Source organism: Rhinolophus ferrumequinum, chromosome 20 (genome assembly GCF_004115265.2).
Source record: "Rhinolophus ferrumequinum isolate MPI-CBG mRhiFer1 chromosome 20, mRhiFer1_v1.p, whole genome shotgun sequence".
Lineage (NCBI taxonomy): Eukaryota > Metazoa > Chordata > Mammalia > Chiroptera > Rhinolophidae > Rhinolophus > Rhinolophus ferrumequinum.
In genome coordinates this window covers 155,312-182,726 of record NC_046303.1, presented here as the reverse complement: position 1 = coordinate 182,726, position 27,415 = coordinate 155,312, and the positions used below count along the sequence as shown (strand labels likewise).

Genomic DNA, 27,415 nt, shown 5'->3' with positions numbered 1-27,415 from the left:
TTCCGGGGACCCCAGAGCCGGACAGGGTGCCCCAGGCCCGAGGTATGCTGTGGGGAGCAGGCTGGAGTCAGGCACTCTGTTCACCCGAGGCTCAGGCAGTCCGCCCTCCCATGGCCCAGCTCACAGCCCTGTCTCCCCACGCCCACCTGTCCCCTGTATGAAAGCTGGGGATGACAATAACAGCTCGACCTCGTGGGGAGCCCTTGGCTGCTCAGAGCCAGGGCTGCAAACTGCAGCCACTAGTCCAGGTGGACCCACGATCGCCTCTGTGCTCAGAGTAGAGGGACCACAGCATTGCGCGGCACCCCAGACAGTGGCCCCGTGGCCAGGCTGCGTGCAGACCCTGCACTGCCCCTGGGGTCCAGCAGGCTTGTCCCACATTTTCCAGCCCTGTGAGCCTGCCAGGCCAGGAGTGAGGGCCATGGGACCCCACTGGGCGACTCCTTCCTGAAAGCCAGATTCTTCCTGCAGCCGGTCACCCTGTGCCCAGATGGGGCACAGGGACAGGATGAGCCACCTCTGTCTGCCCTGCCGCTCCCTCCCCCATCCAGCCTACCCCTTTCCTGGGACCTAAAGGGCAGGATTGCACAGGGGGCCATGGACTCGTCAGCCTGGTGTGAAGGTCCCATGTTCTATCAGGCTCTGACCAGTGGCCGCAAAGGGCTGCCAGACTGGGTTCCCATGCTCAGTCCCTAGGGGCTCGGTGACGTGGGGTCGTAAGTTAAGGAGTTGGTGCTGACAGTGCTTAGCTTTTGCCAGAGTGGCAGAAGTCAGAGGAGGAAGCCGCAAAAAAAGCACGGGTAGCAGAGCAGGTGCGGGCGGACATGGGGGCTCCTCTCTGCGGTGGCCTCTCTGGCAACCCTCCACCCTTTCACAGGTGGGAAGCTGAGACTCATAAAGGAGGCTCCATTCAGCGTCCCACTTGCAGTGTCCCCATGGCCCTGAGGCCCACACACAAGCCGTCCCCCAGCTTGATGTTGGGTGGGGTTTGCTGCCGATTTAGCCTAGAGGAATCAGGAGCCTGGGCAGGCCCAGCCCTGCAGAGCCAACAACTGGACACCCCAGACTGGACGTGGGAACTGGCTCCCCTGAACACCGCTCCTCCGAGGTGGTCAGCGTCAGCATCGGGCCTCCTTCTCCCCAGGGGGACTCTGTCTCTGGTTGGCGCATGGCCCCCAGGCTCTGACCACAATGACAAGTGAAGCAGCACGGACAGGGTGCTTCCAGCCCCCCACCCCCAAGACCACAGCCCAAGGGCTGGCCAGCACTGCTCACCCTTCCTTGTGGGTACCCTTCAGTGTAGAAGTGGGCGGTGACCCCAGGGCAGGGGCCTGACCCCAACATGACGGTCAGATCCCCACCAGCTCTGTGACCCGGAGCTGCTGGGTTTGGTGGGCGCTCTGGGCAGCAGCCACAGTGGCCCATGACCACATCCAGTCCCCTGCTGTCCCTGTGTCCTCCAGGCATGGTGGGGAGTGGAGGAAGTGGGGAGACCCTCCTGCTGGCAGGTCCCCAGGGGCCTGTGGTGTCCAGCAGCTGCGCCGGGAGGAGAGAGTATTCCTGAAACATGGTGCTGCACAGGTTTCTTATTCGAGAGGTGGCCTCACTTGTCCCTGGCTGAGCCTGGGGAGCGGGGACGGGGGAGCCTCCTGTCTTCCCCTCCCATCCCCCCTCCGCCCCCACCCAGCGCCTTGAGCTGTCCTCCTGCCTGTGACAGCACTGCTGCTGCTTGATAGCTGGCAAGGGGCCAGACACCCACCCACGTCTCTCCCGTCCCTCTTCCCCCCCCCCCTCCGCACAACACTGCTGCCAGGCAGCGTGTGGGAGCTGGGAGGGCAGGGGTGAGCGATGGTGTGGGCACCAGACGGGTCACCCCTGGGGGTCCAGCCTCCAGGAGTCCTGGCCTGAGGACTCCCCCTGGCACTGCCTCCCTCAGTGTGTGCAGTGCCCAGACTCTCCTCTCCCGCCTCTCCTGCCACCCTCACAGCTTTCTCTTCATTCTTGACTCAGCTCAGGGTGCCCCCACCTGGGGGACCTACACAGAAACATGCCCCTTCCCCCAGTGACGGGTTGGGCCACAGCACAGTGACAACCCCCAGCAGGGGCATGCAGGGCTCCACTGGGGCCACCTCCCGGGTCCCCTGCCCCGATCCTGTGGGCCCACACCTCGGGGCACCTAGAGTGAAGAGATCATGGTGGAATTACCCAGCAAAGCTGGCAGGCCTGGAGTTGCCGCAGGAGCTGCAGGTGGAGCGCAGGATGGAGGGGTTCAGGGGGTCACCCGGCCTGTGGGGACGCTGCTGGGGAATCTTAGGTCCAGTGTAGCTGGAGTTTCTGAGTAAAGCTGTTGTGTTTGATAAGCATTTTTACGGGTATGAATGATGGGGTGTTTTATATGTGGGTGTTTCTATGGCAGGAAAAGTAAACAGCTTGTTTTATGCTTTCACCAGCCCCCCTGGCAGGAGCAGGTGTGTAAGTGTGTCACGTGCGTGTCACATGCGTGTATGCAAGATTCGTCCAGACCTCTGGCTTCCGTGTGGGCCATGTACACTAAGACTTATCTGCATGTGGGGCGTGGGATTGTAACGTGCCAAGCATTTAAGAGGTGCCTAATTCCCTTTTGGGGTCTTTCTCCCCACGAACAGCAAATCCCTCCAAAACCCCACTCTCTGTCCCTGCTGAGTGTCCGACAGGCAGCATCAGGGTCGCTGACTCCGCTGTTCTGGGGCTCACAGCACTGCCACACCCTGTGACCCAGGACCTGTGTCTCCTGGTCCCCTGGACCCCGGCAGTGCTGCCTCAGGTCTGCAGATGAGAAGGGCGGGGGGCCTCTCTTTGGCCTGTGCCCTCACTCCCTACCCCCACTTGTATGCACATCCTGTTTCAGAGGTGGCCCTCAGACCCCTCCGTGGAAAACTTGAGGTGGCAGATGCAGTCCTGGAGTCAGCACACGCCTGGGGTGACGCAGGCGGGTCTGACACGTACCCGCCAGGGAGAGGGGAGCCAACACCGTCTGGGAATAGCACACAGCGGGTGTCGGGCGGGGTGGATTCTCGGGGTCCACAACCTGTACAGGTGTTTACGGGTCCTATGACATGACCACCGTGACCGTGGCAGCGAGGCCATGAGTGGGCAGGCGCCTGGTCCTCGGAGTCCCTGGGTGTCGCGGCCACACCGCCAGGAGGGCCCTTTTGACCTTATGGCTGGGCTTAAGGCCAGCCTGATCAGTCGGCCGCTGCAGCTCCCACAGCCCTGGCAGGTGCCTGTGGAACCCCTCCTGCAGTAGCTCACTGCCTGCCCAGACAGGGCATCACTGCGCTGGCCATGGCAGGCTCTGGCCACGCGGGAGGACTTTTGGGACCTCCCGCAGGAGGAGGTGCAGCGCTGGGGTCCCGCGGCTCTGACGGGCTCTGGGCAGGGTGGACAGCATTCTGGCCATGCCCTCTGTCTCCCGAGTGCAGCAGGTCCCAGGTGGGCCTGCAGGTCCGAGGGTGTGTTTGGGGTCGCAGCCCATGCCGCGTCCTGCTGCCTACCAGCTGATGATTTAGAGCTGGGACACACTTCATGTGAACTGGGCTGGGTTAACTTCAACTGACAACCATGTCCGTCACGGCGTTTATGGTTTTGGAATTTCAGAACTAACCTCTGACTTTGGGCGAAGTCATAAGATGTTGGTGGGGTTGGGAAGCTGGGTTCTTCCTCCCACGCCACGCGCCTGTCCCAGGATGGGCCTCTCCCCCCAACCCCTCCTGTCCCTCCGAGGTCATGTAATGACCTTATTCCTAATTTCAGGGCTCATGTCACCATAGCAGGTTTCACAACATACCCTCACATAGCTTCACAATGTGCCCATTGGAGACAGGATCCAACTATTTTTTAAAAACATTTTGCCTAATTATAAAAGTAACACAAGATCATTGTCAAAGTTGGGGAAAAAATACAAAGAATAAAATAAAACGACCCGTAAGTCTGCCCCCGCCCCCGGAGTGAAGCACTGTTACCATGGAGATGGGACATGCGCAGAGCGGTGCCCCTGTGCTGGACAGACAGGTGACGGCGGGAGGGCCAGTGAAGCCCTGGCGGGGTGGACACCGGCGCCCTTCTGCCCCACACAAATAATTTATCTCCCCAAACACACTCAGGAGCAGGTGGAGGCCTCTGGATGGGGCTCTGCCCTCGGTGACAGATTTCAATAATAAAATACAGTCCTTTAAGTTATGTGCTTTTCCAAGACAGGCTCCCACATGCATTTTTCTCCTGGTTTTTATTTATGACGGAAATCAGGCAATTTTTCTCAAGAAAACCACCCCCGTACCGTCCTGGCTCCCTCTGACCCCAGCCTCACTCTGGCCCCGTCCACGCACAGGCGGGCGTCCCAGCTGCCACCCACATGGGGGAATCAGCGATGACATTGCTGGGACAGTTGGCAAAATTGGGATATGGGCTGTAGGTTGGGTTCGAGTGTCCTATCTGCCTAGGGTGACTGCACTGAGAATGTCCTTGTCATTGCGACCCACCAAGCAGCCCCCTGGACAAAGGCCGAGGCGTGTGTGTGTGTGTGGCAGGAGAGCGACTGCACAAAAGTGCTGCCCGAGTACCGCGCTGCTCTTGCAGCTTTGTCTGTTTGAAACACGTTCAGAACAATATTTAAAAACACTACGATAGAGAAAAACTGCCCTGTGATGCCCCCACGCTGCACCTCTGAGGGAGGGGCAGGCAGGATGTGAGACACCGGGCTCTGCCGCCTCTGGAGTTGGGCCTCATGTAGACGGACCGCCCCCTCCAGTTGTGTTCGTGTTGGGAAAGCAGACCCACGCTGTGTTCGGTGGCGACTGCCGGCTGTTATCTGTCCTGGCGGGGAGCCTAGGCTGTTTCCGGTGCCGTGTCTGCTGCTGCCCTGGCTCCCACCACAGCCGGACGCGACAACGCCACGCCACACCGCGCCGCCCTGCGGTTTGCTGCGTGGGGTGTGCAGGTGCAGCGCGAAGGCCAGAGCTCTCCCAGTGCCAGGGCGGCGCCAGGTGAGCAGCGCAGGAGGAGGGCCAGCCACCCGGACGCCCCCGGCGTCCCCGGAGCCGGTCCTGCCCAGGTCTGACTTCCCCGCTCAGGAAAGGGACATGCGTGTTTGCAAGTAGATGTACGTTCAGGACTGCGACCCGCCCAGCCCGCCAGCGCACACATGTGCGTGCGTGGGGTGTGTGTGCGCGCGTGTCTGCGTGCCCGTGGGGGCGTCTGCGTGCGTCTGCGTGTGTGTGAGTGCGGCCTGTGGCTCTCCCTGCGAGCCGCTCTTCCCACTCGGCTTCCGTGGGTGTCGGGCGATGCGCACAGTTTGATGGGCGTGTCCTGTTGTGTGCGTAGAGCCGCGTTTACTTCTGCGCGCGGGTCAGTGGAAACGCGGGCTCTTTCAGGTTTTTGCTATTACAGTGTCCATTAGCTTTTAAAGTCCTCCTGGCACTCGGTTTCAAATACTACATTTTTCGCTGATAATCGCTTAGTCCTTGGGCGCCCTGTGGAACGGAGGCCCTGCGCCCGGGGGCGAGACCTTCGTCCTCCTCCTGCCACCGCTGCATAAACACCGCCCAACTCGGCCCCGGTCTGTGGATTTGTGCGTGGGGTGGGGGTTCAGGTCCCAGCCCTTTCCTAGATGGCCAGCCACGGTCCACCTGAGGCCCGTGCTGACAAAACAGCCACCTCTGAGAACAAATGAGGCGTCAGCAGAAGCTCCGGAGTGTGGAGTTAGCATGAGCGAGTGAAGGACTAAACCGGTGCTGCTGTCAATTCTGCGTAATACAAAGCAGCTCGTCCTCCTGAACCACCTGGGGAGACTCTGCCCCGACTCAGCTGACCTTCCCCTTCCCTTGTGGGCCTCGCTCCCAACGGCTTCCTGCCCCAGCTCTGCTCCCGGGGCCCTGGACACGTCCCCTCTGCAGGTTGTTAGCAGGTGAAAGCTGCAGGTGGCGGTGGGTCCCCCTGGCTGAGTCTCGTGATTGGCGACCTGCCAGCATACGGTGACCTGGGTGGCGCTGCGCATGGGGGGTGATGGGCTGCTGGGGCAAGAGGTAACGCCTGTCCCTTTCTGTCCCCAGATCACCAGAAGCTGGAGAGAGAGGCTCGAATCTGCCGCCTTCTGAAGCACTCCAACATCGGTGAGTGGGTGGGCAGGGGGGGCCCTTCCCAGGAACGGCAGCCTGTCCCTTCCAGAGATGCCAGCGCCTTCCTTTCCCTCTGCATTGAAGTCCCGCCCTCCTCCTGGAGGGGTCGTTGGGGTCAGCAGCCCCTGCCGGAGACCAAGGCCGGGCTGCCAAAGTGGGTACCTACTCACCACCCCATAACTCTAAGCTGTGACTTTCCTAGAAACATTCAGGAGCCTGCACATCCTGTGGCTCTAGAAAAGCCACAAGATGCTCAATTACAAAGAAAAAAAGTTGGAAACTGAGGACAACACCAGGCGCGGCCCTGGCCTGAAGTCAGAGGTCTGGTTCTGCAGAACCTCTGCCATCCCCACCAGGCCAGGCCCCCAGAACTGCAGTCTGGGGGGGTCACACCGGTCAGCTGCCCCTCAGGGACGAGCACAGCCTCAGGAGCCAGGCCATGGCCTCGGGGTGTGACCGCCCTGCCCGGTGGGTCCCTTCTTTCTGAACCCCCAGAGCAAGTCTGTGTGTGGTACAGTGTAGCTGCTGCTTGGACCCCAGGCCATGCTGACCCCTCTGGGCCTCCCTGCGGGCCCTTTGCCCCTGCAGCTCTGTGTTGGTCCCTACCTGCCACCCTGTGGAGTGTAGCACGCACGTGTCCTCCACCCCTGGTCCCTCAAAGGACTTCTGGGCATTGCCTATGCTGGGACGCAGCCAGGAGGCCTGAGGGGACACAGCCCTCGGCACCAGGGAGCATCTCCCACCAAAGAGCCAGTTGTGCCAGAAGGGGCCAGGACTGTTTCAAACGAATGTCAGGCAATACTGAGTGGCTGGTTTGGGAGCCCTTGTCCCTCTGGCGGTGCCCCTCCAGGACCCTGGGTCCTCTCCTGCTGTCCCGGCCCAGACCCCAGACGATGCAGGCAGAGGGCGGGGAGGCCAGTCTCCTGTGTGCTGGGTACCTGGGGCTGTTCCAGCCCTTGGGCCTGGGCCCACGCCTTCTTAATCTCAAGGCTGAGTCTGTTGGCGTCACTAGCGTGAAAATTCCTGACCTGCCCCCAGAAAGCCTGACTCAGTCCTGGGGGCCCAAGAATCTGAGTCTTGCCTGTGCTCCTGGTATTCTGGCACAGGATCCACAGGCACCCAGCCCCCACTTCACTGGCTGGGGGATGTTCTAACAGACGGTCGGCTCCAATCTGACCTCTTCCACCAGGCGCCTGCTGACCCTCCTCCCCTGTGTCCCCTGAGCACCAACCAGGTGGGCCCCATTCTGAGCTATTTCAGGCGAAGACCCAGGTGTTCCTTGAGTTGGTGTTTTTGGACAGTTCTTTAACAAGACGCCTCCTGCCCGACCTGGATGCTTAGTGTGGTTCTGGGTCAGTCCTCATCGGTCCCTCAAGTCTTTGTATCGGCTTCATTCCAGAGCACAGGAGAGATAGAGGAGACTGTGGGGTTCAGACGGAATGTTCCAGAACGTGGGGGGAGGACGAGACTGGGTTCAGACAGAACATTCTTTGTGAATTCTGAGGAGTGGATAGCAGTGAGACCTCTAGGGGGATGTGAGGGGAGCCACTCGCTCTGTGACTGGTGTCCGCCCAGCCCCACCTCTGAACAGAAGTGCTCCTGGGCCCCCCTTCTGGTCCTGGCTGACTCAGGAAGCAGTTGTGTTCAGGGTGAGGGGAGTGGAAGACTCTCAGTTCCACTTTCTGCAAAGTGGGACGTCCTTGGAGGAACCGAGATGACACCCGTGGAGAGCAGGGCGTAGCTGCCAAGCCCCCTCTTTTGCCAGGTGACTTGCTTGGGTCGGCGGGCACAGACCTGGCTTTAGAGCCCGGCCTCCTCACTCACAGCTGCTGGACTCTGAGACTCAGCCTCCTTATTTTGAGGGTGTGAATGCCCCCCACGTCCTGGGCTGTTTCATGAGTGTGTTGTGTGCATGGGCCCCACTTGGCTTATCCGCCAGCCGTTGTTGGCATCTGGCTTTCTCGGTCTGCTGGCTGCTGTGACGGGTGCAGTCTTGCACATGCTGTCCAGGTGTGTGAATCCCGCCCCACGCCCTGGGTGTGTGGCCAGCACCGGAGCTGCTGGGCCATGTGCTGGCTCTGTTAGCTTTTGAAGGAACCACCATGCCTTTTTCTGATCTAGTCGGGTCACCATCCTGCCTCATTTGAAGGCCACACACGGGTAGCAGAGAGTCAGGCTCTTACAGGAGGAACAGCAGAAGCTTTGGGTGCATTTCATAACCAAGGGTCGGCACGGGGTGTCTGCTGGGCTGAGCTGTTACGTTGGGAGTGGGGTACACGGACTGAGCCCAAGTGGCAGCTGCACAGGCAGAGCCTCCCATCCCAGTGGTTTAGTTTCTCTTCAGAGACCAGGTGGGACCTGGGCAGAGGAGGCAGCCATGTGGCCCTCCGTCTGCAGTGCCTCGTGTGGGTACATGGTGGGTCAGGCTGGGCCTTCCTGGGCGTCAGGGCAGGCATGACCCACAGGGGCCCTTCCTGCACATCCGTGTTACATCCGAGTGCCCAAGAGACCTCAGGTGGCACCTTCGCAGCCTCCAGAATTCCCACCACAGGGTCGTCTGCAGCGGCGGCAGCAGTGGGCAGGGCAGCCTCAGCCCTCGCCTCACTGTGCTCTGTAATCCTGTAACCGGGGCTCAAGACGTTGCCGCTCAGCATGCTAGCAAGCCCCAAACCTGCCTTGCTGCCTCCAGGGGCCCTGGGGTGACAGAAATTAAGCAGAGCAGGGCAGACAGAATCTTCCATAGCCTTGTTAAATTGGGCCCAACACCCCGTGGGACCAAGCAGAGCCATAAGCCTCGATTCAGAGCGGCCCCCCCAGCCCCCCAGCCACCTCCCAGCCTCTCCCTCAGCCCCCCGTCAGCCCCCCACCCCCCAGCCTCCCCTCTGCACACCAACCCTCTCTCCCCCAGCCTGGATCAGGGATGGTGTATCCCCACCTCCTGGTTTCTGGGACTGGACCTGCCCGTCCTCACTGGGTGGTTCACCCATGAGCTGGGCAGGTGGGCACCACGAAGGACGGTGGCCCTGGAAGACCAGTGTGGGAGGGGGAGAGGACAGAGGTTTCCAGCCATCCATCCCACAGCTCTGACCGCAGCTGGTCATTTGTCACCTCATTGGGACCTGGCCTCCCGATGGGGTCCAAGAGGGACCCCTGCCCGCATAGCCCCTGGCACAGGCCCTCGAGGTGCTGTGGCCCCAGCAGAGTGGGGGTGTCCCTAGGCGCCCTCTCCCCATCCTGTGCTGTGCCACGTCCTCACCCAGGGCTTCCCCACTGGCCTCTTGCAGGACTGGGCCACACTATTTGCATGCCACCCGCACATTATTTACTTAGTTTTTATTTAAATAGATCCTGTGACGATTCATTCTTTACTTAGCTCTGTCTGTGAAATCGTGGGTCTGATGTGCTAGGTAGGTTTTTTCTAAACCATTCAAATAATATGCAACTATCTTTTAAATGTTAAAAATATATTTTTTTAAATGTGTCCATGTGCACAGGGCCTCAAGTCCCACGCAGACCCCAGTGTCTTCCTTGGCGAGGACGGGGGCCCGCTGTCTGCCAGCAGGTGCTGCCTGGGGGCCCGACCCCTGTCACCTGCACTCTGGGGTCAGGACCACCAGGAAGGAGGCTCTCAGCACCCCAGCTTACGGACCCAGGGAGTTGGGTTCCCTGCACAGGAGGAGGGGCCCACAGGAGTGTCCCTGGGTGGGTGCTGCCTGCCACACTTTGGCCCGAGGTCAGGGGTCACTGCAGCCAGATTGGGGGTACTGGCACTGGGCGGCTGGGCCCTGGGAGGAGGAGGGCACTGGAGCCAGAGGGGCCGGCTGCCCCGTGTGCCCTCCGTTGGGGTCTTAGCCCTGGTGTGCACTGCCGCTCGACCCCTCTGGGCACCAGCCTCCTCACCTGCAAGCGCTCAGGATGTTTGGCACCCATGCCGGCCGCTCCGGACACGAAGGGCAGAGTCCGCTCCCAGAGTGGACGTCTACTGTTCAGGGCTGGACGTCTCCAGCTCAGGGAAGGAGGCGCTGGGCTTGTCTGCTTTGTGCTGAGGTCGAGTCCCCCCCACCCCCCGCCCCCCAGCTGTTCACTCACCTGTCACCCAGAAAGCAGCAGCTGATGACTCTGGGCGGGCGTGGTTCCAGGCTGGGGACGAGAGGAGACAGACTAGGCCCAGGCCAAGAGGAGCGGGTGTGTGGCTCCGCTGCCGTTGTGCTGACTCTCAGGTCCGAGGCTTTGGAAGTGATGCCTCAGGGGGCGGGGGGGTCCCCGCTAGGGGTCCTGCCCCTCAGCCTGTCCCTGCTGTGCTCCGGTGCACGGAGGCTCCTCGTGGTTCCTTTCCGGGGCCTGGTGTGTGAACCGTGGTGCCCTGGGTCTCGCTCTGGCAGAGCAAAGGGGTGTCTGGACGCCCCATGGACATCTGCCTGGGATGTGCTGGCCTGCAGCCCGCCCACCAGGACCCCTGCCCTGGCTGTGGGAAGCCCAGGCCCCTGGCAGGCCGGACTCCCCGGGAGCTCGCCCAGCTGCCCGCGTCCCAGGCTTACGGTGTCTTCTGTCCCCACAGTACGCCTGCATGACAGCATCTCCGAGGAAGGCTTCCACTACCTGGTCTTCGATCTGTAAGTGCTTGGCTTGGGCCTGGGGGGTCCGTGGTGGGCAGTCCCCTGATTCCGGGTCAGCTTGCCCAGCTGCCCCGCCGAGCCCCTCCCTCCCTGTTTGCTGTGTGGGTCCACAGGCCAAGCTGGGCCCTCTGCGCCTCCAGAACATGCTGGAGGCCGTGGGGAGAGGAAGGGGAGGACCCAGGAGCAGGTCACCGGCCTCCCTCCCTCTCTCCCCCTCAGTGTCCTCATCACAGCGGGACTGGGGCGCCACTGGCTGGCACGAGCGTGTGCGTGCCTATGATAGCATGTGTGTATGTGTGCACACGTGTGTCTGGTTTCTGGGGTGTTACACGTGTGTGCGTGTGCGGGGGTGGAGTGAGAAGGCATCTGGGGCCTCTGCCACCTCTCACTTCCTGCTGGATTTGGAAGCGGTGATGTCATCCCTGTCGCCCCCTGACAGCTCCTGTCAGCAGCACTATATTTAGCTGTCTGTGAGTCAGTGCCATTGGGGACATGGGGTGGAAGGGGCCACAGGCTGTGGACAGCCCCCTGTGGCCTCCAGGCTGCTATAGAGCCAGGGAAGTGCTGGGGTGCCATTGCCATGGTGACGAGACTGCCTGCATGGGGTCTCTTCCTTTAAAGGACAGCTGCCTCGGGCTACTTGGGTTCCTGTGGTGAAGAAAGGCTGGGACTGTCCCTGTGAGGGCTTGGCCACCTCCCAGTACCCCTGTGTCCCACAAGACACTACTTGGAATCGCCAGCCAGGTGGCCATGGCTGGAGGCCCAGAACTGGGGAGACCGTCTCTGGCCTGGGTTGGTATCACCTTCAGGAGGCAGCAGGCCCCTTGGCAGTTTGGAGCCAGTGGATTTGGGGTCTGAAGGGTTTCCCCGTTCCCTACACCTGGGAATGTTACAGGGCCTTGGAGAGCAGGCCTGGGAACAGAGGAAGGGCTCCTCTGTGGGCCGTGGCTATAGCCCAGAGCTGCCCACATTGGCCAGCGTCTGAGGACAGGGAGAGCGGGAGGAGACACTGACACTGGCCCTGAGAGTGGCCAGGCCCCCAGCAGTGAACCCCACTCTGCTGCTCTGGACCACAGGCCCAGCTGCCCAGCACGGGCTGTAGCCTCCTGTGGGTGCAGCACCAAGGGGGATCCCAGTCCCAGGCAAGGCCTCCAGGTTCCTGGATCCCTGCCCTGTGCTTGGACTCAGCGCCAGCAGGGCCCCGCCTGTGCGCTGTGTATGCAGAACTGTGTCCTGGGCTGGACCTGGGACTGCCTCCTCCTGCTCCCCATGCATGCGTGCGTGCGCGCGCGCACACACACACACACACGTGTGCACACAGCTACACAGACGTGTGCAGTTGTGGAGCTGTGCCTCCCTCGGCAGTTTGCCTGCTCTGAGCCTCAGCTGTCACCAGTGGCAAAGTGGGACCCGAAGCTCCTCATTCCCAGGGTTGTTGGGGGTCCCACGGGATCACAGGGCGGGCGTTTAGCCTAGAGTCGGGTCACGCTGACCCAACACACCCTCGGTTTTGTTTCTTCTCCAACACTAAGAGCCCGCCCGCACCGGGGTCGCGCATCCAACAGTGCCCACACCAGGGTCGCCTGTTAGCAGTGCCCACACCCAGGGCCATCCTCGCCATGCGCCTGCCAGCCCTGAGTTCTGGGCACAAATATGAGACTGACACGTGCCCCCCTTAGAGGATTGACGGGAACTGGATATAGATGGGGGAACCACAGCACATGGGGCCAGCATAGCTGGAGACGGGGTTCTGAAGGAGGGCACAGCTGCAGTGGGCAGGGTCCCCGCAGCACAGGAGAAGTCTCTGGACCCCTCAGGGCAGGAAGCTCAAGGCGATCCAGCGTTTGCCGGACTGGGCGAGGGCCTGGTCAGGCCCAGGATGTCCCTTGCTGCTTTGTGCCACTCCCTGGCCCCTGCTTGCCATCTGTGGACACCCACATTTTCCAGCCCGGGGACTCTGAACAGCCCAGACCCTTTCTGGGCTGCCAGAGGCCCTCCAGGCAGTGGCTCCTGGATCTGCAGCAGCAAGAGGGGGTGTGGACGGAGATCCCCTGTCCTGGTGGCGGGACTCTGAACACCCACGGCCTTGGCCGCCAGCAAAGCCGGATCTGGCCCCTTTGCTGTGGCCCTGGGCGCTGGGGGTGGGGCAGACCTTCTCAGCCTGGAACTAGAGTCCCAAGGCCCGGGGAACAGTGCAGGGGCCCCAACCAACGTCCTGTGCAACCGGCTCTGGGCACGTCACTGAGACCATGAAAGCTGCTCTCTGAGCTCGAGGGCCCGTGTTGTGGAGTGGGTGTCATATGCCGCTGTATGTGAGCAAGTATTCGGCAGTCATCGGTCCTGGGGGACAGTGCAATAGGGCAGAGGTGCTGCTGGCCGAGATGGGGGTGGTGGTGACACGGGCCTCTGGAATCTGACTCCGGTGTGTGTTTCCCACAGGGTCACTGGTGGGGAGCTCTTTGAGGACATTGTGGCGAGAGAATACTACAGCGAGGCAGATGCCAGGTGGGTGCACCCTCCTGCCCCCTTCTCCCGCCCGCCCCTCACTCAGCCTCACGCCTGGCCCTGCAGCCCACATCTGCTGTGCACATGGTCCCTGACATGGCCAGTGGGCAGTCAGCGTCAGAGGTGTCAGTCTGCCCCCCAGCCCTGCTGGCAGCCCTCCGAGCAGGTCAAAGAGCAGAGGGCAGCTCTTGTGTCCTCGACCAGCACGGAGGTGCAGCCCAAGTCGGGCAGGACCCTCCTCAGTTTCCCCAGAGTGGGAGCAGCCCGCAGAGGGGTGCTCTCCTTGGGGTGGCTGGTGGCAAGAGGAGAGCGGTGTGGCCCTGGGTGTCCTCCTGCCCTGCCTTTGGACATCTGTCCATGGTCCACAGCCTCAGAAGCAGGCAGGGAAGGCAGCTGTCCTTCCTGCAACCTGGGCCCAGGCTCCCAGGTGGGGCCTGGAGGGACAAGGGCTCCCTCCATTGGGGCTTTCCCTGCGGCCCCCTGGGCAGCCCTCCTGCTGGGGTCAGCCCTCCCCAGGGGATGAAGGGGACTGACGGCCTCAGAGGTGTTCTGCAGCATGGCTGCTGGGGGACGGCAGGACGCCTCGCTGGAAGGGGAGGCCTCGGTGGCCTGCTGCGCCCCATGCCTGTGGGCCCGGTCCCCGTAACCTGTGAGGAATGTCACTCCTGACATCCATCTCAGCTTGGGGACAGCGGAGGGCCGTCAGTCCCTGCCCTGCCCACCTGGTGCCAGGGGACATGCGTTTAAAAACGAAGGCTGACAGTGGCTCTCTCTATGCCTTGGTATTATGGATGCGGTTTAATTTTTTTATCTTCTTTGTCTATTTTTAAAGGTTTCTTTAATGAATATGTATTACTTTTCTAATCAAGAAAAATGAATGTAATTTTAAAAAGTAGCTTTTTGTGACTTGCTTCTGCACCCACAGGCGACCTTGCCTGTCAATGATGGTGGTGGCCTGAGTCCCTGAGAGCTGTGAACTAGAAGCTGTGCCGGGTCCTGGGGTGGGGGGGGTCCGGGATGGGGAAGGGAGGGGGTGCAGCTCCCCCGCACCCAGCCGGACGCAGGGACACTGACTGGTTTTCTGAGGCTCCTTGAGGAAGGACTTTGACTTTGCAAACAGCCTGAGAGTGCCCTGTTCCCTTCTAGAGAAGGAGGACGCTGGTTTTATTTCCTGCTTCCAAGGAGGGTTGAAAGGATCAGAGCCAGGGCAACCTGCTCTGCCAGGCCAGGCTGGAAAGGTTCAGGTGCGGGAGCCTGCCTGCTGGCAGGCGCGACTCCTGGGCTCTGGCCATCCTGACAGCTGCCAGGGCAGGGTGCTCTGGGCTGCCAGATGCAAGCCAGGCCAGGAGAGCAGTGTCCCGCTGTCCACCCCTAGATCAGACCTCATGGCCACTGGCCAGTGGTGCCTGAACTGAACTCAGTCGGAGGAGGAGGGCTGCTTTCTAGTTCCACCTGCAGCGCCACCTGGGCGCCAGGGAAGGTTGCTTACTCTCACTGCCCTATTTCCCTATCTGGAGCCTCAGCACCCACTGGGCACTGCCCGGGGGCTGGCGCCCTCCCTGCGGTCTGCAGTGCACGATCTCCGGGGAGGGGGCACAGCCCGCAGCCTTAGCCCCCCTCTGGGCCTGGAGCCCCTGGGCGCTTCCTATGGAGCCCCAAGCCGGCCCACACCCCACCACATCCCCCAGACCACGCCCCCCACTCAGCCCCCACCATACCCCACGTCCAGACCACGCCCCACGTTCCGACCACGCCCCCAAACACCTGAGGTCTCAGCTCCTCCCTTGCTCACCTGCTCCTCCCGTCCCCAGCTCCACCCCTTCTCTCCGGGGATCCCTCCTGCCAGCATCTGGCCTTCCCTGGGGGGCGGCGGGGTGGGGGGGGGCTCTTGGAACTGGCTCAGAAGAGTGGGGGATGGGGACGGCCTCTGTGGTGGAGCCCACTGCCAACACCTAGTTATCTCACAGCTAGACCATGAGGAGGGGTGACAGGGAGGGAGGGACACTCCTGGGGGCCTGTCACTGGCCCCGCTGAGAAGCTGAGAAAACACTCGGTGTGTGTGTCTTCGTGCGGATTCTGGAACCTCCGCGGAGTTGGAGACTTGCGTTTGACCACTGTGTTGGTGCTTTGCGTGGGACATGGGAGCCTCACAGGTCGCCACTGGCGTCGTGGGGAACTGCAGGGAGAAGCCCATCCTGGGAGGGCAGGTGCTCCTGTGTTTCCCCTGGGAACCTCCGCTGAAGGGCTCCGGGCTGTGCTGAGGCCAGAACCCCACCCCAAGACCTAGGGGGGCACTTCCTAGCCAGCAGCCCTCTCACGTGGGGTCCCTGGGGCACAGGAAGCCAGGCAGGGGCTGCTTGTCTGCCCCAGGACACTAAGTGGGGACTTTATTCTGGATTTGGTCAGGAACTGAGGGGTCTTTTATCAAACTTGGGAAAGCAAAGTTCAAAATACTTAGAACCCTTTTCTTGAATCCATAAAAAGCAATGTGGCTCATGAGTGCTGGGGAAAGGGGCTGTGAGAATGCTGGCTGCCCCGGGAGGAGGGCAGGAGGGGCACATGTGCCTGACATTGGAGCCGTGAGGACGTGTCCAGGACCCACGTAGATACAGCCAGCCACCTGGAAGCATTTCTGACCATGAAAGTGACTTTCTCATTTGTTTGTAACATGAAAAATGGCCACATGAGGAAGATGGTAGGATGACACAGAAGACAGAAGGCAGGCAGGACCTCCGACTGGCCAGGCGGCCTCATGTGCTCAGGCTGTGGTCTCAGCATGCAGGAGGGTCCCCAGAGCTGTCCCCAGAGGGTGGGGCTGCCCAGAATGCGCTACTTCCAGGCAGGTGGGTGTCCCCTCCACCTGCAGGATGTAAGGCCACTCCCACGTGGGCCCAGAGACCGCCAGCCCTGCCGTGGGGGAAGGGCAGCCTGCAGTGTTCTGTTGAGGAACCTGGTTTGCTTAGCCAGCTCTTTGGGGCACGGGGCCGAAGCCACCAGGGTTGGACAGGACAGAGTTGCAGGATTGGATGGCAGCGACATGGGACAGATGCAGACCACGGACTGACTCAGCAGGTGCAGGCGCCATCTCAGGGGCTCGTTTGGGGCTCTGGGGACACGGAGGAGGGCGGAGGGTACAGCCCCCTCCCACCCACCCCCCGCGGGGCCCCTGGTGAGTGGCGCTACAGCAGCCGGATCCATGGGGCCAGCAGACATTTGGGGAACACCCTCCTGCAAAGTGGGGGCTGAGGACACAGTCGAGAGGTGAGTGGACATGTCCTGTGGTGTCAGAGGCCAGTCCAGTGCAGAGGTGGATGCTGCCCAGACACCCACACAGAGGGGACAGTGTTTGAGGGTGCGGAGGGCGACCTGGAGGGCAAGGCCTCCAGGGGAAGACAGAACCGCTTGACCCACAGCTGCAACCTGTGTTGGCAACGTCTGGGCAGGTCTGAGGTCGCAGCCAGGTCACTGTTCCTTCAGCGTTTGGCGAGCAGCCAGAGGCACAGGGCCCACTGGCCAGGGTGTGAAGGCTGCTGGTGCACAGAGAGGGCAGGGGCTCCACAGGGCCCGCCCCCTCCCCTGGGCAAGGCCAGGGTCTGGCTGTAGCAGTGCAGGAAGGGGCTGGTCATCCAGGGCTCACGCAGCCCAGTGTGGGGTCTGGGTGGCTGGACTCTATGAGTGAGAGCTGACAGCCCCAGCACTCAGACTGGGTCTGCGAGGCAGAGCGCCCTGACGGCTGGGAGAGCCCATGGCCGCCCTGGGCCCCGGTCAGCGGCCTGTGTGGCAAGTACTTGGGCTGGGCCTGGTCTCCGTCCATCGGCCTATCCTGACCTCAGCTGAGCTCTGCCCACCTGAGCTAGGCCCCTGAGGGGTCAGCTGCTGGGAGCCGCACCATGCCTGCAGTAACAGAGCTGGGCGGTAGTGCAGCATATGTGCTGGGGACAGACGGACAGGGCTGCCCCAGGCAGACGAGGGCCTTGGGAGGGGGTCTGGCAGGAGAGCCCAGGGCAGGGGCCGCCGAGGGCTGTCCTCTCCCACAGGTGCAGGCCTGGCTACTGACCCCGCAGCACTAGGTCACCACTGGATCCTGAAGTCTGGCTTCCACGAGGCATTCAGGTTTCCTCTTCCTGCGGTGGCGGGCAGCCTCCAGATGTGGCCACCGCTTTCTGAGGAAGAGGGCTGGTCACTCCCTTCTCTGTGCCCACCCCTCCAGCTGACCCTCAGTCACTCCACAGGGTCAGGCAGTGGCTGAGGGGTCCTGAGGGAATCTGCTGTCCTCCCTCGCCCTGTCCAGAGGGGCTGGGACGGAGACCCCAGGTGGTGGGCTCCAGGCAGCCTGAGGCCCTCCCGTCTCCCACAGCTGGCAATGCCGCATGGGTGGTGTGGAACCCCAGGCACCTCTGCCTGGCTCTGGGGGCTGCTGGAACCTGGACACCTGGGGTCACCTGGGGAGGCAGGCTCAGGCCACCGGCTCCCGTGTGTGCAGGGGACGTGTGCAGCACATGTGGGAGGTGCCTGCCTGGGGGCATCCTGGACCCCTCTCTCCGATTCAAACTCTGGAATGTGGGACTGCTCCCACCCTGGAGGGAGCCCCTGGTTAAGGGCCCGCGCGGTGCCAGGCTGCCCCTGCCAGGAGAGCTGCTGCAGAGCTGGGCTGTCCAGTGTGGCAGCCGGCGACCAGTGTGGATGCTCGGTTATTAAAGTGAACTGACACATGCTCTGGCACATGAGTGACGGGGCTACAGCATCAGCACTGCCCAGACCCAGGTGTCCGCCTGCCCACCCTCTCCTGTTCCTGCCTGGGAACCCCCAGCCTGGCTTGCGGGGCTCAGCACTGGCCTCCCTCCCAGAGGGCGTCCAGCTCAGGGTCACGCTTGGCCAGCAGGAGCCTGGGGAGGGGCCCTAGGGGAGCAGGGGTTCTCCTGTGAGTGTCATCGGGTGAGCCTGGCAGCGGGGAAGGCAGGGGGCCAGGGGGCCTGGCCGTGCCTGTGCTGACCTGGGGTGAGGGAGGGCCCCTGCAGCCCCTCCTGGCCAGCGCTCTGCTCCCATGGGCCCCACGCCTGCACCCGTGTGGCCACCTCCCCCCCTCCCCGTACTAACGCACGTGCTGTCCACTGCAGTCACTGCATCCAGCAGATCCTGGAGGCGGTTCTCCACTGCCACCAGATGGGGGTCGTCCACAGGGACCTCAAGGTGAGTCCCCAGCCCGCTGTCTGCCTGGCGTCTGGCGTCTGTCCCTGCATGTCCTGTAAAAGGAGGGCTGGGCGGGGCAGCGGCAGCGCGAGCCCCAGGGCGAAGGCTCACACGTGCTATGTGCACGTGGCTGTCTGCACACGTCCTTCACAGTGCCCCCAGGCTCCAGGGCCGAGGGGGCATTTGTCAAAACTCAGTCTGTGAGCACATGTGCACGCAGGGTCTCACCTTCTGGGCTCCTGCTGAGACGCAGGCAGGCAGGTGGGACCCAGGTGCTATGCAGGTGGGGCTGATGTCACCGGAGCCGAGGGTGAGGGGCCAGCCTCCAGGGTCCCTGCCAACTGCCAGCTTCTTCCCCAAGGTGGCACTCGGCTCAGCTCTGGGCAAAGTGGTTACAGACCTTTCAGAAGAAGGGTTTGTCACCCCCAGGGCACAGGCCCTCCCTTTGACTCCAGCTTTGTCCAAGCGGGGTTGGGTCGAATGCTCGTCTGGGGTGCTGGAGTCCTGGGCCTGTCATTCCTGCTGAGACACCCACGGGGTGGGGCCTCCCCACGGTGCGAGCGCTGAATGGGGTCCCATCCTCCATGGGCATTGAGGGGTGTTCACGTACAAGTTGATCTTTGTGGGACTGCCCTGGGGATGATGGCACGTCAGGATCAGGCCCAGGACCCTCACCTGTGCCCTTCACGTGTCCCTGCCCCCTCTGTGCATGGCTGTGTGGTCCACCCAGGCCCGCCCCATCCACCTGTCCCACCCTCTGTCACTGTCCTGTCTGAATGGGCCTCACGTGGGGGCCTCAGGGATGTGGGGCCACAGGGGATTGGGCACAAGCCCCAGCTCGTTGCTGGACCGTGGTTGGCTGCTGGCTTTGAGGCCACGGCACAGACATGGAGCTGGGTGGTCACCCCGCCCACCAGGGGCCTGGGGGCTAACGCAGTGCTTGCTGACCTCCTGCCTCTTGCCAGGTGTGGGAAGGCAGACAGCCCAGAGGACTCCATGCTGACTGAGGGCCCCAGAAGTAGTTCGTGCTGTGCTGGGCTTGTTCTCTGCCAAAGCAGGAGGGTGGGGACAGCAGATAGGTGGTCACCTCCTCAGGGGCTGGAGGGAGGCAGGTGGACGCAGGGCCCAGCTGGCTTCTTTCGTCTGGAAGGGGCGTGCGATCTGTAGAATTAGGTCAAGCCCCCAGTTTCAGTCCTGCCCCTGCTATTTCAGACTGCTTGATATGGGGTGCCCGGAGGTTGGGGCCCCCTGCCCCACTCACACTGGCAAAATCAAGCCATCCAGGGGTACGCAGGCCGTGCTGAGTGGGCAGGGCTGCGTGGCGCAGTGTGTGTCAGAGGCTCTGGTTTCTGCTGCAGGGGGCTGGCCACTTACTTGGCTGGAAGGGCCGCTCGCTGCCTTCCGGTGCATGCGGCGTTTGTCTTTCTTGGAGCCACTAATGTGTGTCCATGTAAGAAACGCCCAAACCTTAAGGAGTTTTCACAAGTTCATTTGAGACAAACTGACGATATTGCTGGAAAGGAAGAACTCAGATGCTCCGGAGAGTGACAGTTTTGCAGCTTTTATGCATTTGGAATTGGGGAGGGGACAAGGAAGATGACGAGGAGGTGAGGAAGCGAGGCGGGGATGCAGTACAGACTCCTTGCTCTCTTGACAGTGGTGACGCTTGTTTCAAAGGTGCGCGTGAGCCTAGATGCACGTGAACAATGGACAGGGCTGCTTAAGGCAAAGATACCCTTTTACTAAAGGTTACGGGCCTGGGGTCCACAAGTGGTACTGTGTTCTCAGGGGGCCTGTCTGTCGAGAGGGTGGCCTGACCAAGGCGCTGAGCGTCCGGGGAGCGGTCAGGGAGCAGGAGTGCTGCTGGCTGAGAGGTGATGAGACCGGTGGGACAGTCCAGGATGGGAGAGGCACAGAGCACAGGACTCTGCACACAGGGCCTCCTCAGGGCCTGGGGCCCAATCAGAGTGCAGCATCCTTCTGGAGCTCCCACGGTTTGGGACAAATGCCCTTCCAGCTCTAGCAAGGGCCCTGCTCCTCCAGGCAGGAGGTCAGAGCAGGTCCCTTCCACCCAGCCCCGAGCCCACGGGCATGGTGGGTGGACGCCCACACTGCCCATGCCTCAGTGCCCTAGGTCATTCCTCCCTGCCCTTGGGGTCACGACCTATAGGAAGTGCCTGAGCCCCCAGTAGGCAGCCCCTCACCGTGTAGGGAGGGGAGGGAAGCCCGTCTGCCGAAGGGGCAGCCAGGACTTGTAGGGCGGCGCACTCAGTTTTCATTTCAGCACCCGGGTCCCCTGTCCTGGGTCTGAGGGATCCCAGTGTCACCGTGAGAGTCGACTTTTCCCCGCAAAGCTGGGACTCCTGGGGGGTGGGCTGAGGGGTACAAGCTCAGCCGTGCGAGGGACACCCACATGGTGGTGTCAGACCTGTGCACCCATCTGCAAACTGCCGTCATTTCTGTTTTGTCCCCCTCCTGGGACCCCTGGATGTAAACCACACACCTCGCCATCACCATGCCTGCAGCCCGAGAACCTGCTCCTGGCCAGCAAGTGCAAGGGCGCCGCGGTGAAGCTGGCGGACTTTGGCCTGGCCATCGAGGTGCAGGGGGACCAGCAGGCGTGGTTTGGTGAGCCTGGACAGGGGGAGGGGCGGGGCTCGGCTGCCCCCCAGGCTGGTCACACCACCCTTCTCTCTGGCTAGGGTTCGCTGGCACGCCAGGCTACCTGTCCCCAGAGGTCCTGCGCAAGGAGGCATATGGCAAGCCAGTGGACATCTGGGCATGTGGTAAGGCGGGGGGCGGGGGGCGGGGGGGCGCAGACAGGGCTGGGCGCTCCTCACCTGCTTGTCGCTGAGCTCACCCCCCTGCACTCAGCAGTGTCTGCGCCAGAAGCAGCAGCAGGTGCTGGGGGTGTGCAGACCCCCCTGGCAGGGGCGTCCTGCAGGGGAGGGGCCGGCCTCAAGCCCCCCCTGTGAGGCAGGGTGAGGGGGCAGACAATGGGGCTGTGCGTAGGCTTCTGCCCACGTGAGCGTCTCGCTGACACTTGCCGACACTGGCTGCGCGTCCCCAGTGCCCTCGGGCTCACTGGCTTCAGGCCAGTCCTCATCTTAGCCGCTGCCAAGGCCCTGGGTGAGGGCCTCACAGCTGCTGGGTGCTGCAGCTGGACATCTGACCCCTGGGGTCACACACTTGACACCTCCTGATAGTGTCCCCTGCACTGGCGTGTGGCTGCACTTGTGGGCTCCGCAGGAACAGGCCGGCTGCTCTGGGGGACAGTGGGGTGAGCCTGTGCCCTTGGCTCCCCCAGGGGTGATCCTGTACATCCTGCTCGTGGGGTACCCACCCTTCTGGGACGAGGACCAGCATAAGCTGTACCAGCAGATCAAGGCTGGGGCCTACGACGTGAGTGCTGGGCCCTCCTGACCCAGAGGCCTGCTTCCTGGGACACGGCTGGGATGGGACCCCTCGGGGAATTCTGGCTTCTGAGTCCGTTGTGCCCTGGCTCCTCTCCAGTTCCCATCCCCCGAGTGGGACACCGTGACACCTGAAGCCAAGAACCTCATCAACCAGATGCTCACCATCAACCCCGCCAAGCGCATCACGGCACACGAGGCACTGAAGCACCCGTGGGTCTGCGTAAGTGGCCCTGACCCCGACCCCACCTGGCGGGCTGGCCTGGGCTCCTCCCCTCACCCCTGACGGGTGCCCCGGTGTCCTGGATGCTGCGTGGCCTGGGGCTTGGGACCTGCTGGTAGGTTTTTGAGTCCTCAGTCCCTGTTGCCCTGAGTCTGCCCCTGAGCCCTCCAACCTCCCTTGGGGACAAAGCTGCGTCGTGCGACTCCTGGCAGGGTGTGACAGTCCTTCTCCCCACAGCAACGCTCCACAGTGGCTTCCATGATGCACAGACAGGAGACCGTGGAGTGCCTGAAAAAGTTTAACGCCCGGAGGAAGCTCAAGGTGAGACCTGCCATAGCGCCGGCCGGTACCCCATGGCCCATGTGTGCTCGCCTGCCTGGGGCCCCCGAGTTGGGACGGGGAGGGGAGGCTGCGGGGGTCCCAGCGTCCCAGCAGAGGCTGCTTGTCGGCATGACCCAGGCCAGACCTGTCAGATGGACTCAGTGCCCCCATGGCAACGATACACAGGTCCCCCGATGTGGGCCTGGCCCCCAGGTGCAGAGCTGGCCCCCTGCAGCTGCTCACACCACCCCTGAAGTGTTCCTGGGGTGCACACCTGGGCCCTCTGCTCTGCCATGCTCTCCTAGTGTGAGCAGGCTGCCAAGCTTCCGGCCCAGGCCAGGTGTGGTAAGGACGGCGGCCTTAGTGCTCATATGGCAGGGGGACAGGAGGGAGGTGGCACTGGGCAGGGCGGCTGCCCGACAGAGGCTGTGACCTGTGCTCTGAAGGCTGCTCCAGGCAGGGAGCACCTGGCCCCGCTCTGGGCTGAGAGCACGTGCACATGCCTGTCAGGGAGAGGCCCCCGGGGTCTTGAAGCTTTAGAAGCTGTGATTCGTGGGCAGCTTTGGGCCCAGGTTGTGTCACTGGTGTAATTCTGGAATTACACCCAGGCCTGTCTGGGTACAGCTGCTGAGGCCTGGCAGAGTGTCCTGGCCCTCGCCTCAGCTGTGTGTCTCTCCCCAGGGAGCCATCCTCACCACCATGCTGGCCACGCGGAATTTCTCAGGTGAGAACACCTCGTCCAGGAAGGCTCAGAATGACTCGCCAGCAGCCACCTGCCCTTCTCACCCCCTCAGCCCCTCTCCTGTGCCGCTGGCCCCCCAAGGGCAGCACTGCAGGGTCCGCCGCCCGGCACACACCCCGGCCCTGCGTGTCGGGCCTGTGTCCCCACCTGACACCCGTGTCTGTATTGCCTGCCGCAGCTGCGTGTCTGTCCAGGTGTTGGCCGGCAGCTGCGTGGCCTGTTGCTGTCCTGAAAGTTCTGACCACTGTATGTGGGGGAGGTGACAGGAGGGCTGAGGGCCCGTGCTGAGCTCTGGACATGCTGGTAGCTGCCGCCCAGGTCACTGAGGGTGGGCAGGTCTGGGAGCATGCGGCCGCGCAGGGCGGGGGTTGTCAGTGACCCTGAGACCAAGGGCCCTGGCAGGCCCACCAAGGGTAGCGTCACCTGGGTGGGGCCGGCCTCCCACTCACTGTCCTGTGGCTTGTCTATCACCTGTGACCCTGACGCAGGCGTCTGTGATCGTCCTCACTGTTCGTTTGCATCCGGCACCCTCCTGTTCCTTTTGCTGTGCTGCCAGACGGGGGCGTGCTGTCCCACCAACACTAATAGGACGAGTCCTGTCCTCACACCCTGCCCTCCACTGCCGGCACCGCCGGGCACCCAGAAGCCCTGCCGGGTTTTCTAAGGAGAAAGGAGGCAAATGCTTTCAAGTGTCAATGGTCTCCACCTTGTTTTCACCTTCCTGTGAAAGGGGTTCTGGAACCACTATCACCTAGGCCTTGAATCTAATCTTCTTCTGCTTCCTTTGTCTCTTCTCTTCCCTCACCTTGCCCCTCCCCCGTCTGTGTCCGCCCCTCCCTCGTCTCTAACCCGGTGCTAACAGTGGGCAGACAGACCACCGCTCCGGCCACAATGTCCACAGCGGCCTGCGGCACCACCGTGGGGCTGGTGGAACAAGGTAGATGTTCGGACCAGTGCCCGCCTGTCGGCATGCAGCTCCCCTCACTGCCCACAGCCGCCAGCCAGGCCTGCAGACATGTCCCAGAGGCCCTGGGAGCCCCTGCAGAGTGCACCCCGAGGCCAGGGAGGTAGCTCCCACTGTCCCAGGGCCTCAGGCCCCACCTTTTAAAGGAGGGACAAGCTAGGTGACCCATAAACTGTGCTTTGCCCCCCGTGCATTTGACTGAAACCACCCCCAGCCCTGTCCTGGCCCCTTAGTCTACGGTCAGGAGACTCCTCTGGTCAGAGCCCTTTGCTTTCTGAAGCTCTTCCCACTTGTCCATCACAATCCTCATTCTGAATGACCTTGACCACCCACAGGAAGCCTCGGGGCTGCTCCTGGGGGTCCAAGTCCTGACTGGGGGATCCCAGGGGGAAGGGCACAGAGGCAGACACCCTGTCCCCCAGAGCTGCTTGCCAATCCCATCCACCCGGCCTGGCCTGCTCCCGCCCCTCACCCTTTCTCTGCGCCCCTCGCGGAGCCAGCAGTCAGTGTCAAGTCCCATACGTGCATGTCTGCCCTGCAAGCACCAGGCCGGGGGCCTTCGGCAGCCCTGAAAATGACTTTGAAGGTCTCTTGGTTCTTTCTACCAGGAGCCCCTCACCTCGTCCTAAATCCATGAGGGGAGACGCTGGTTCTGCCAGCCTGTTCTGCTGGGCCATGAGGGGCTGGTCTCCCAGGAGGTCCAGGCCAGTTCCTGCCCACCTGACCAGACCCCCACGAGGGCTGTCGGACCCCCATTCCTCCCCAAGAGCCCAGGCCCCAGCCCATGCCGAGGGCGGGCAGACACAGCTGAGGACTGGCCCTGCTGTTCCCAGGGCTGCAGGGCCTGGGTGAAGCCCTGTGTCCTCCCAGGCCTAGCCCTTTCATTCCTGCACGTCTACCCCAGCTCCCATCCCACCCCACAGGCTGCCCAACCAGGGGAGCCAGCGTTCCCAGCCACCTCCTCCTGGGCACACAGGGCAGGACCATCCTTGGGGCAGACGTGTCTGGCAGGCAGGCAGGTCCCAGAGGGCAGTCCTGAGTCTGCTTCATTTTCCAGGCCTTTCTAAAGCACCTGAGGGGAGGCAGGGACAGGGGTCAGGGGACGTGAGCCCAGGGGCTCCGGGTGAAGCCCTGCCAGCGGGCACAGGGACCGAAGCAGGTGCCTGAGCAGCTTCCTGCCAGGCTCCGGCCTCCGAGGGGTTGTGGGCGTCGCTGCATGAGGCCGGTGCATGTGTGGCTCCGCCTGGGCGCCGTTCTGTTCTGGGGGTGGTCGGTGCATGCACACGGAGCCAGCATGGCTGTTCCTGGTGACCAGCTATGGGATGAGGCAAAGGCTGGCCCTTTCAGCCGAGAGACCTCCTCAGCCGGCCGCGCCACACGGGTGGGGGTCTCAGTTCCGAGGCCATGGCTTCTTCGTGGGCAACGCAGCACCCCTTGGCCAGCACAAGACCGACGTTTGTAGAGATGTGGCAGCAGCAGTGGCCTGGCCCTGAGGACCCCTGGTGGGTGGGGTGGGGTGGCCGGTCTTTCCTTGTGTCCAAGGGGCCTGGGGCGGATGTGCCTCTTTGGTCCACCTCGGCTCCTGCTGGGTAGTAATGCATCTGGCTTGAGAAGGCTCCCCGTGCCAGCTAGTGTAGACAGGTGCCGGCTAGTGTAGATGGGAGTCAGAGGATTCTGGAGTCACTCCAGGACCGGGATGCAAATTTTCAGGAAATAAGGCAGCCAGGAGCTGGGCTCAGATGTGTGGTGCAGGTTGAAAGGAGTGTCTGGGAAATTGAGCGAAAGGATAGGTGTCTGCCCGCCTGGGCCAGGGTGCTGGCTGTCTGTTTCTGGGGGTCGGGCGGCGGCTGGTTAGGGAGCAGAACTGTTACTATCTCAGGTAGCACGATTTGAAATGCAGGTTTTTATAGAATCAGGGACTGAGGGGACCCTCCTGAGACCTAGGACTGTCCCACAGCCCCCTACCTTCCTCCACCGGGACCAGACCCAGGTGCTTCCTTTCCTGCCAAGGGGAGAACCAGGCAGAACCGACTCCATCTCTGCCAGGGACACTGCGCTGGACCTATCAGACCAACATGGGCCTTGCTGATTCTAACTCAGGGCCAGCTGGGTCTGCCACTGGCCAAGGCCACGTGGCATTGGGGGACAACCCTCCCCAAACCTGCCCGTCTTGAATTGGAGGGTGGCAGTCATTGGGGGTCACTGCCTGCCTGATCCACCTCTAGGTCAAGAGAATTCAAAACGAGCTGGATGCCTCTTTCCTTCAGGCCCTGGGTCTGGCCAGCTGCTCAGCCAACACAGACAGGGGCCTGGGCTCCACGACCTCACACGACTCCCACTTGAGGGAAGGTGGGACTGTCCTTGTGTTCTGGAGCTGGGGACAAGCAGAGGCGAAGTCGGTGGGGAGGTGAGGGGCCGTGCTCGTCAGAGAGCCGCTGGCCGGGGAGACCCCAGTGCACATCTGCAGGGCTGGCCTGTCCCCTGTGGTGAGTGACAGAGGGAACGATTTTAGCTGCCACCAGGGAGGTTTCACGTGGCCCCAGGAAGGTGGTGTTTCTGGTCCTGGGATGCAGAGGGCAGGGCCGCCAGGGTGTCAGGGTCTGGTCCTGAGTCTGGCTGCCCAGGGGGCCTCACCCTTGGATGGTCTGAGGGACACGGAGAGGCACGGCTTGTGGTCCCTTCCCTCTCTGGGGTCCTGTGACTCTTCTCACGGCGTGAGGCCCTTGGGGGCTTGGGGGGGTGGGGGGTGACGACGAAGGCCAGGATTCAGGCTGCTGGTTCAGCTCTGCCTGATGGATCCTGGGAGGGAAACTTGAGAGATTGACAGGTTCCTGAGGAGGCAGGAGGCTGGGGCTGAAACCATGCTCAGTGTGGCAGCGCCCGATGGCCCCGCAGGGCCTCTGACCAAGTGCAGCCATCATGTCCCCTGCAAAGCCCCGAGGTAGCGATGGGTGCCTGCCTGCACGGGGGGCAGCGGTCAGCAGGCAGCAGCCCCGTGGCCCAAGCCTGGTCACTGCATCAGGGGTCCTGACCAGAGCTTTTCACACTGAAGCAGCGTCAGGACCCCCTCGGAGGGCTCATGGAGGAGTTGGCAGCACAGCCCAAGTCTCTGCCCCAGGAGGTCTGAGGGCCAGACCGTGCTCATGCTGCCGGCAGGGGACCCCACACCTCTGGATCTAGGTGCCCACTGTGCCCACTGTCTGCTGCGCCGACCTGAGGCAGTGGCCTCCAGGGCTGCTCCCGCTGGGGCCACCCTGTCCCTCTGCGCAGGCACACCCCACTTCAGGGC

General features: G+C 62.6%; 1 protein-coding gene across 13 annotated transcripts in view; it reads left to right on the top strand.

Annotated features, from left to right (window-relative positions):
- Nucleotides 1–27,415, top strand: part of CAMK2B (calcium/calmodulin dependent protein kinase II beta) — a 68,330-nt gene that overhangs the window by 28,504 nt on the left and 12,411 nt on the right. For 11 of the 13 annotated variants that reach the window (XM_033088341.1, XM_033088354.1, XM_033088349.1 and 8 more), the window contains exons 3-13: nt 6,087–6,146; nt 10,711–10,765; nt 13,208–13,273; nt 18,391–18,463; nt 20,989–21,091; nt 21,166–21,249; nt 21,771–21,865; nt 21,977–22,099; nt 22,337–22,420; nt 23,102–23,144; nt 24,025–24,099. In XM_033088341.1, coding sequence (XP_032944232.1) covers nt 6,087–6,146; nt 10,711–10,765; nt 13,208–13,273; nt 18,391–18,463; nt 20,989–21,091; nt 21,166–21,249; nt 21,771–21,865; nt 21,977–22,099; nt 22,337–22,420; nt 23,102–23,144; nt 24,025–24,099 — 861 coding nt within the window. The remainder of the gene's footprint in view (nt 1–6,086; nt 6,147–10,710; nt 10,766–13,207; nt 13,274–18,390; nt 18,464–20,988; nt 21,092–21,165; nt 21,250–21,770; nt 21,866–21,976; nt 22,100–22,336; nt 22,421–23,101; nt 23,145–24,024; nt 24,100–27,415) is intronic. The other 2 variants (XM_033088345.1, XM_033088351.1) reach the window with 1 other exon arrangement.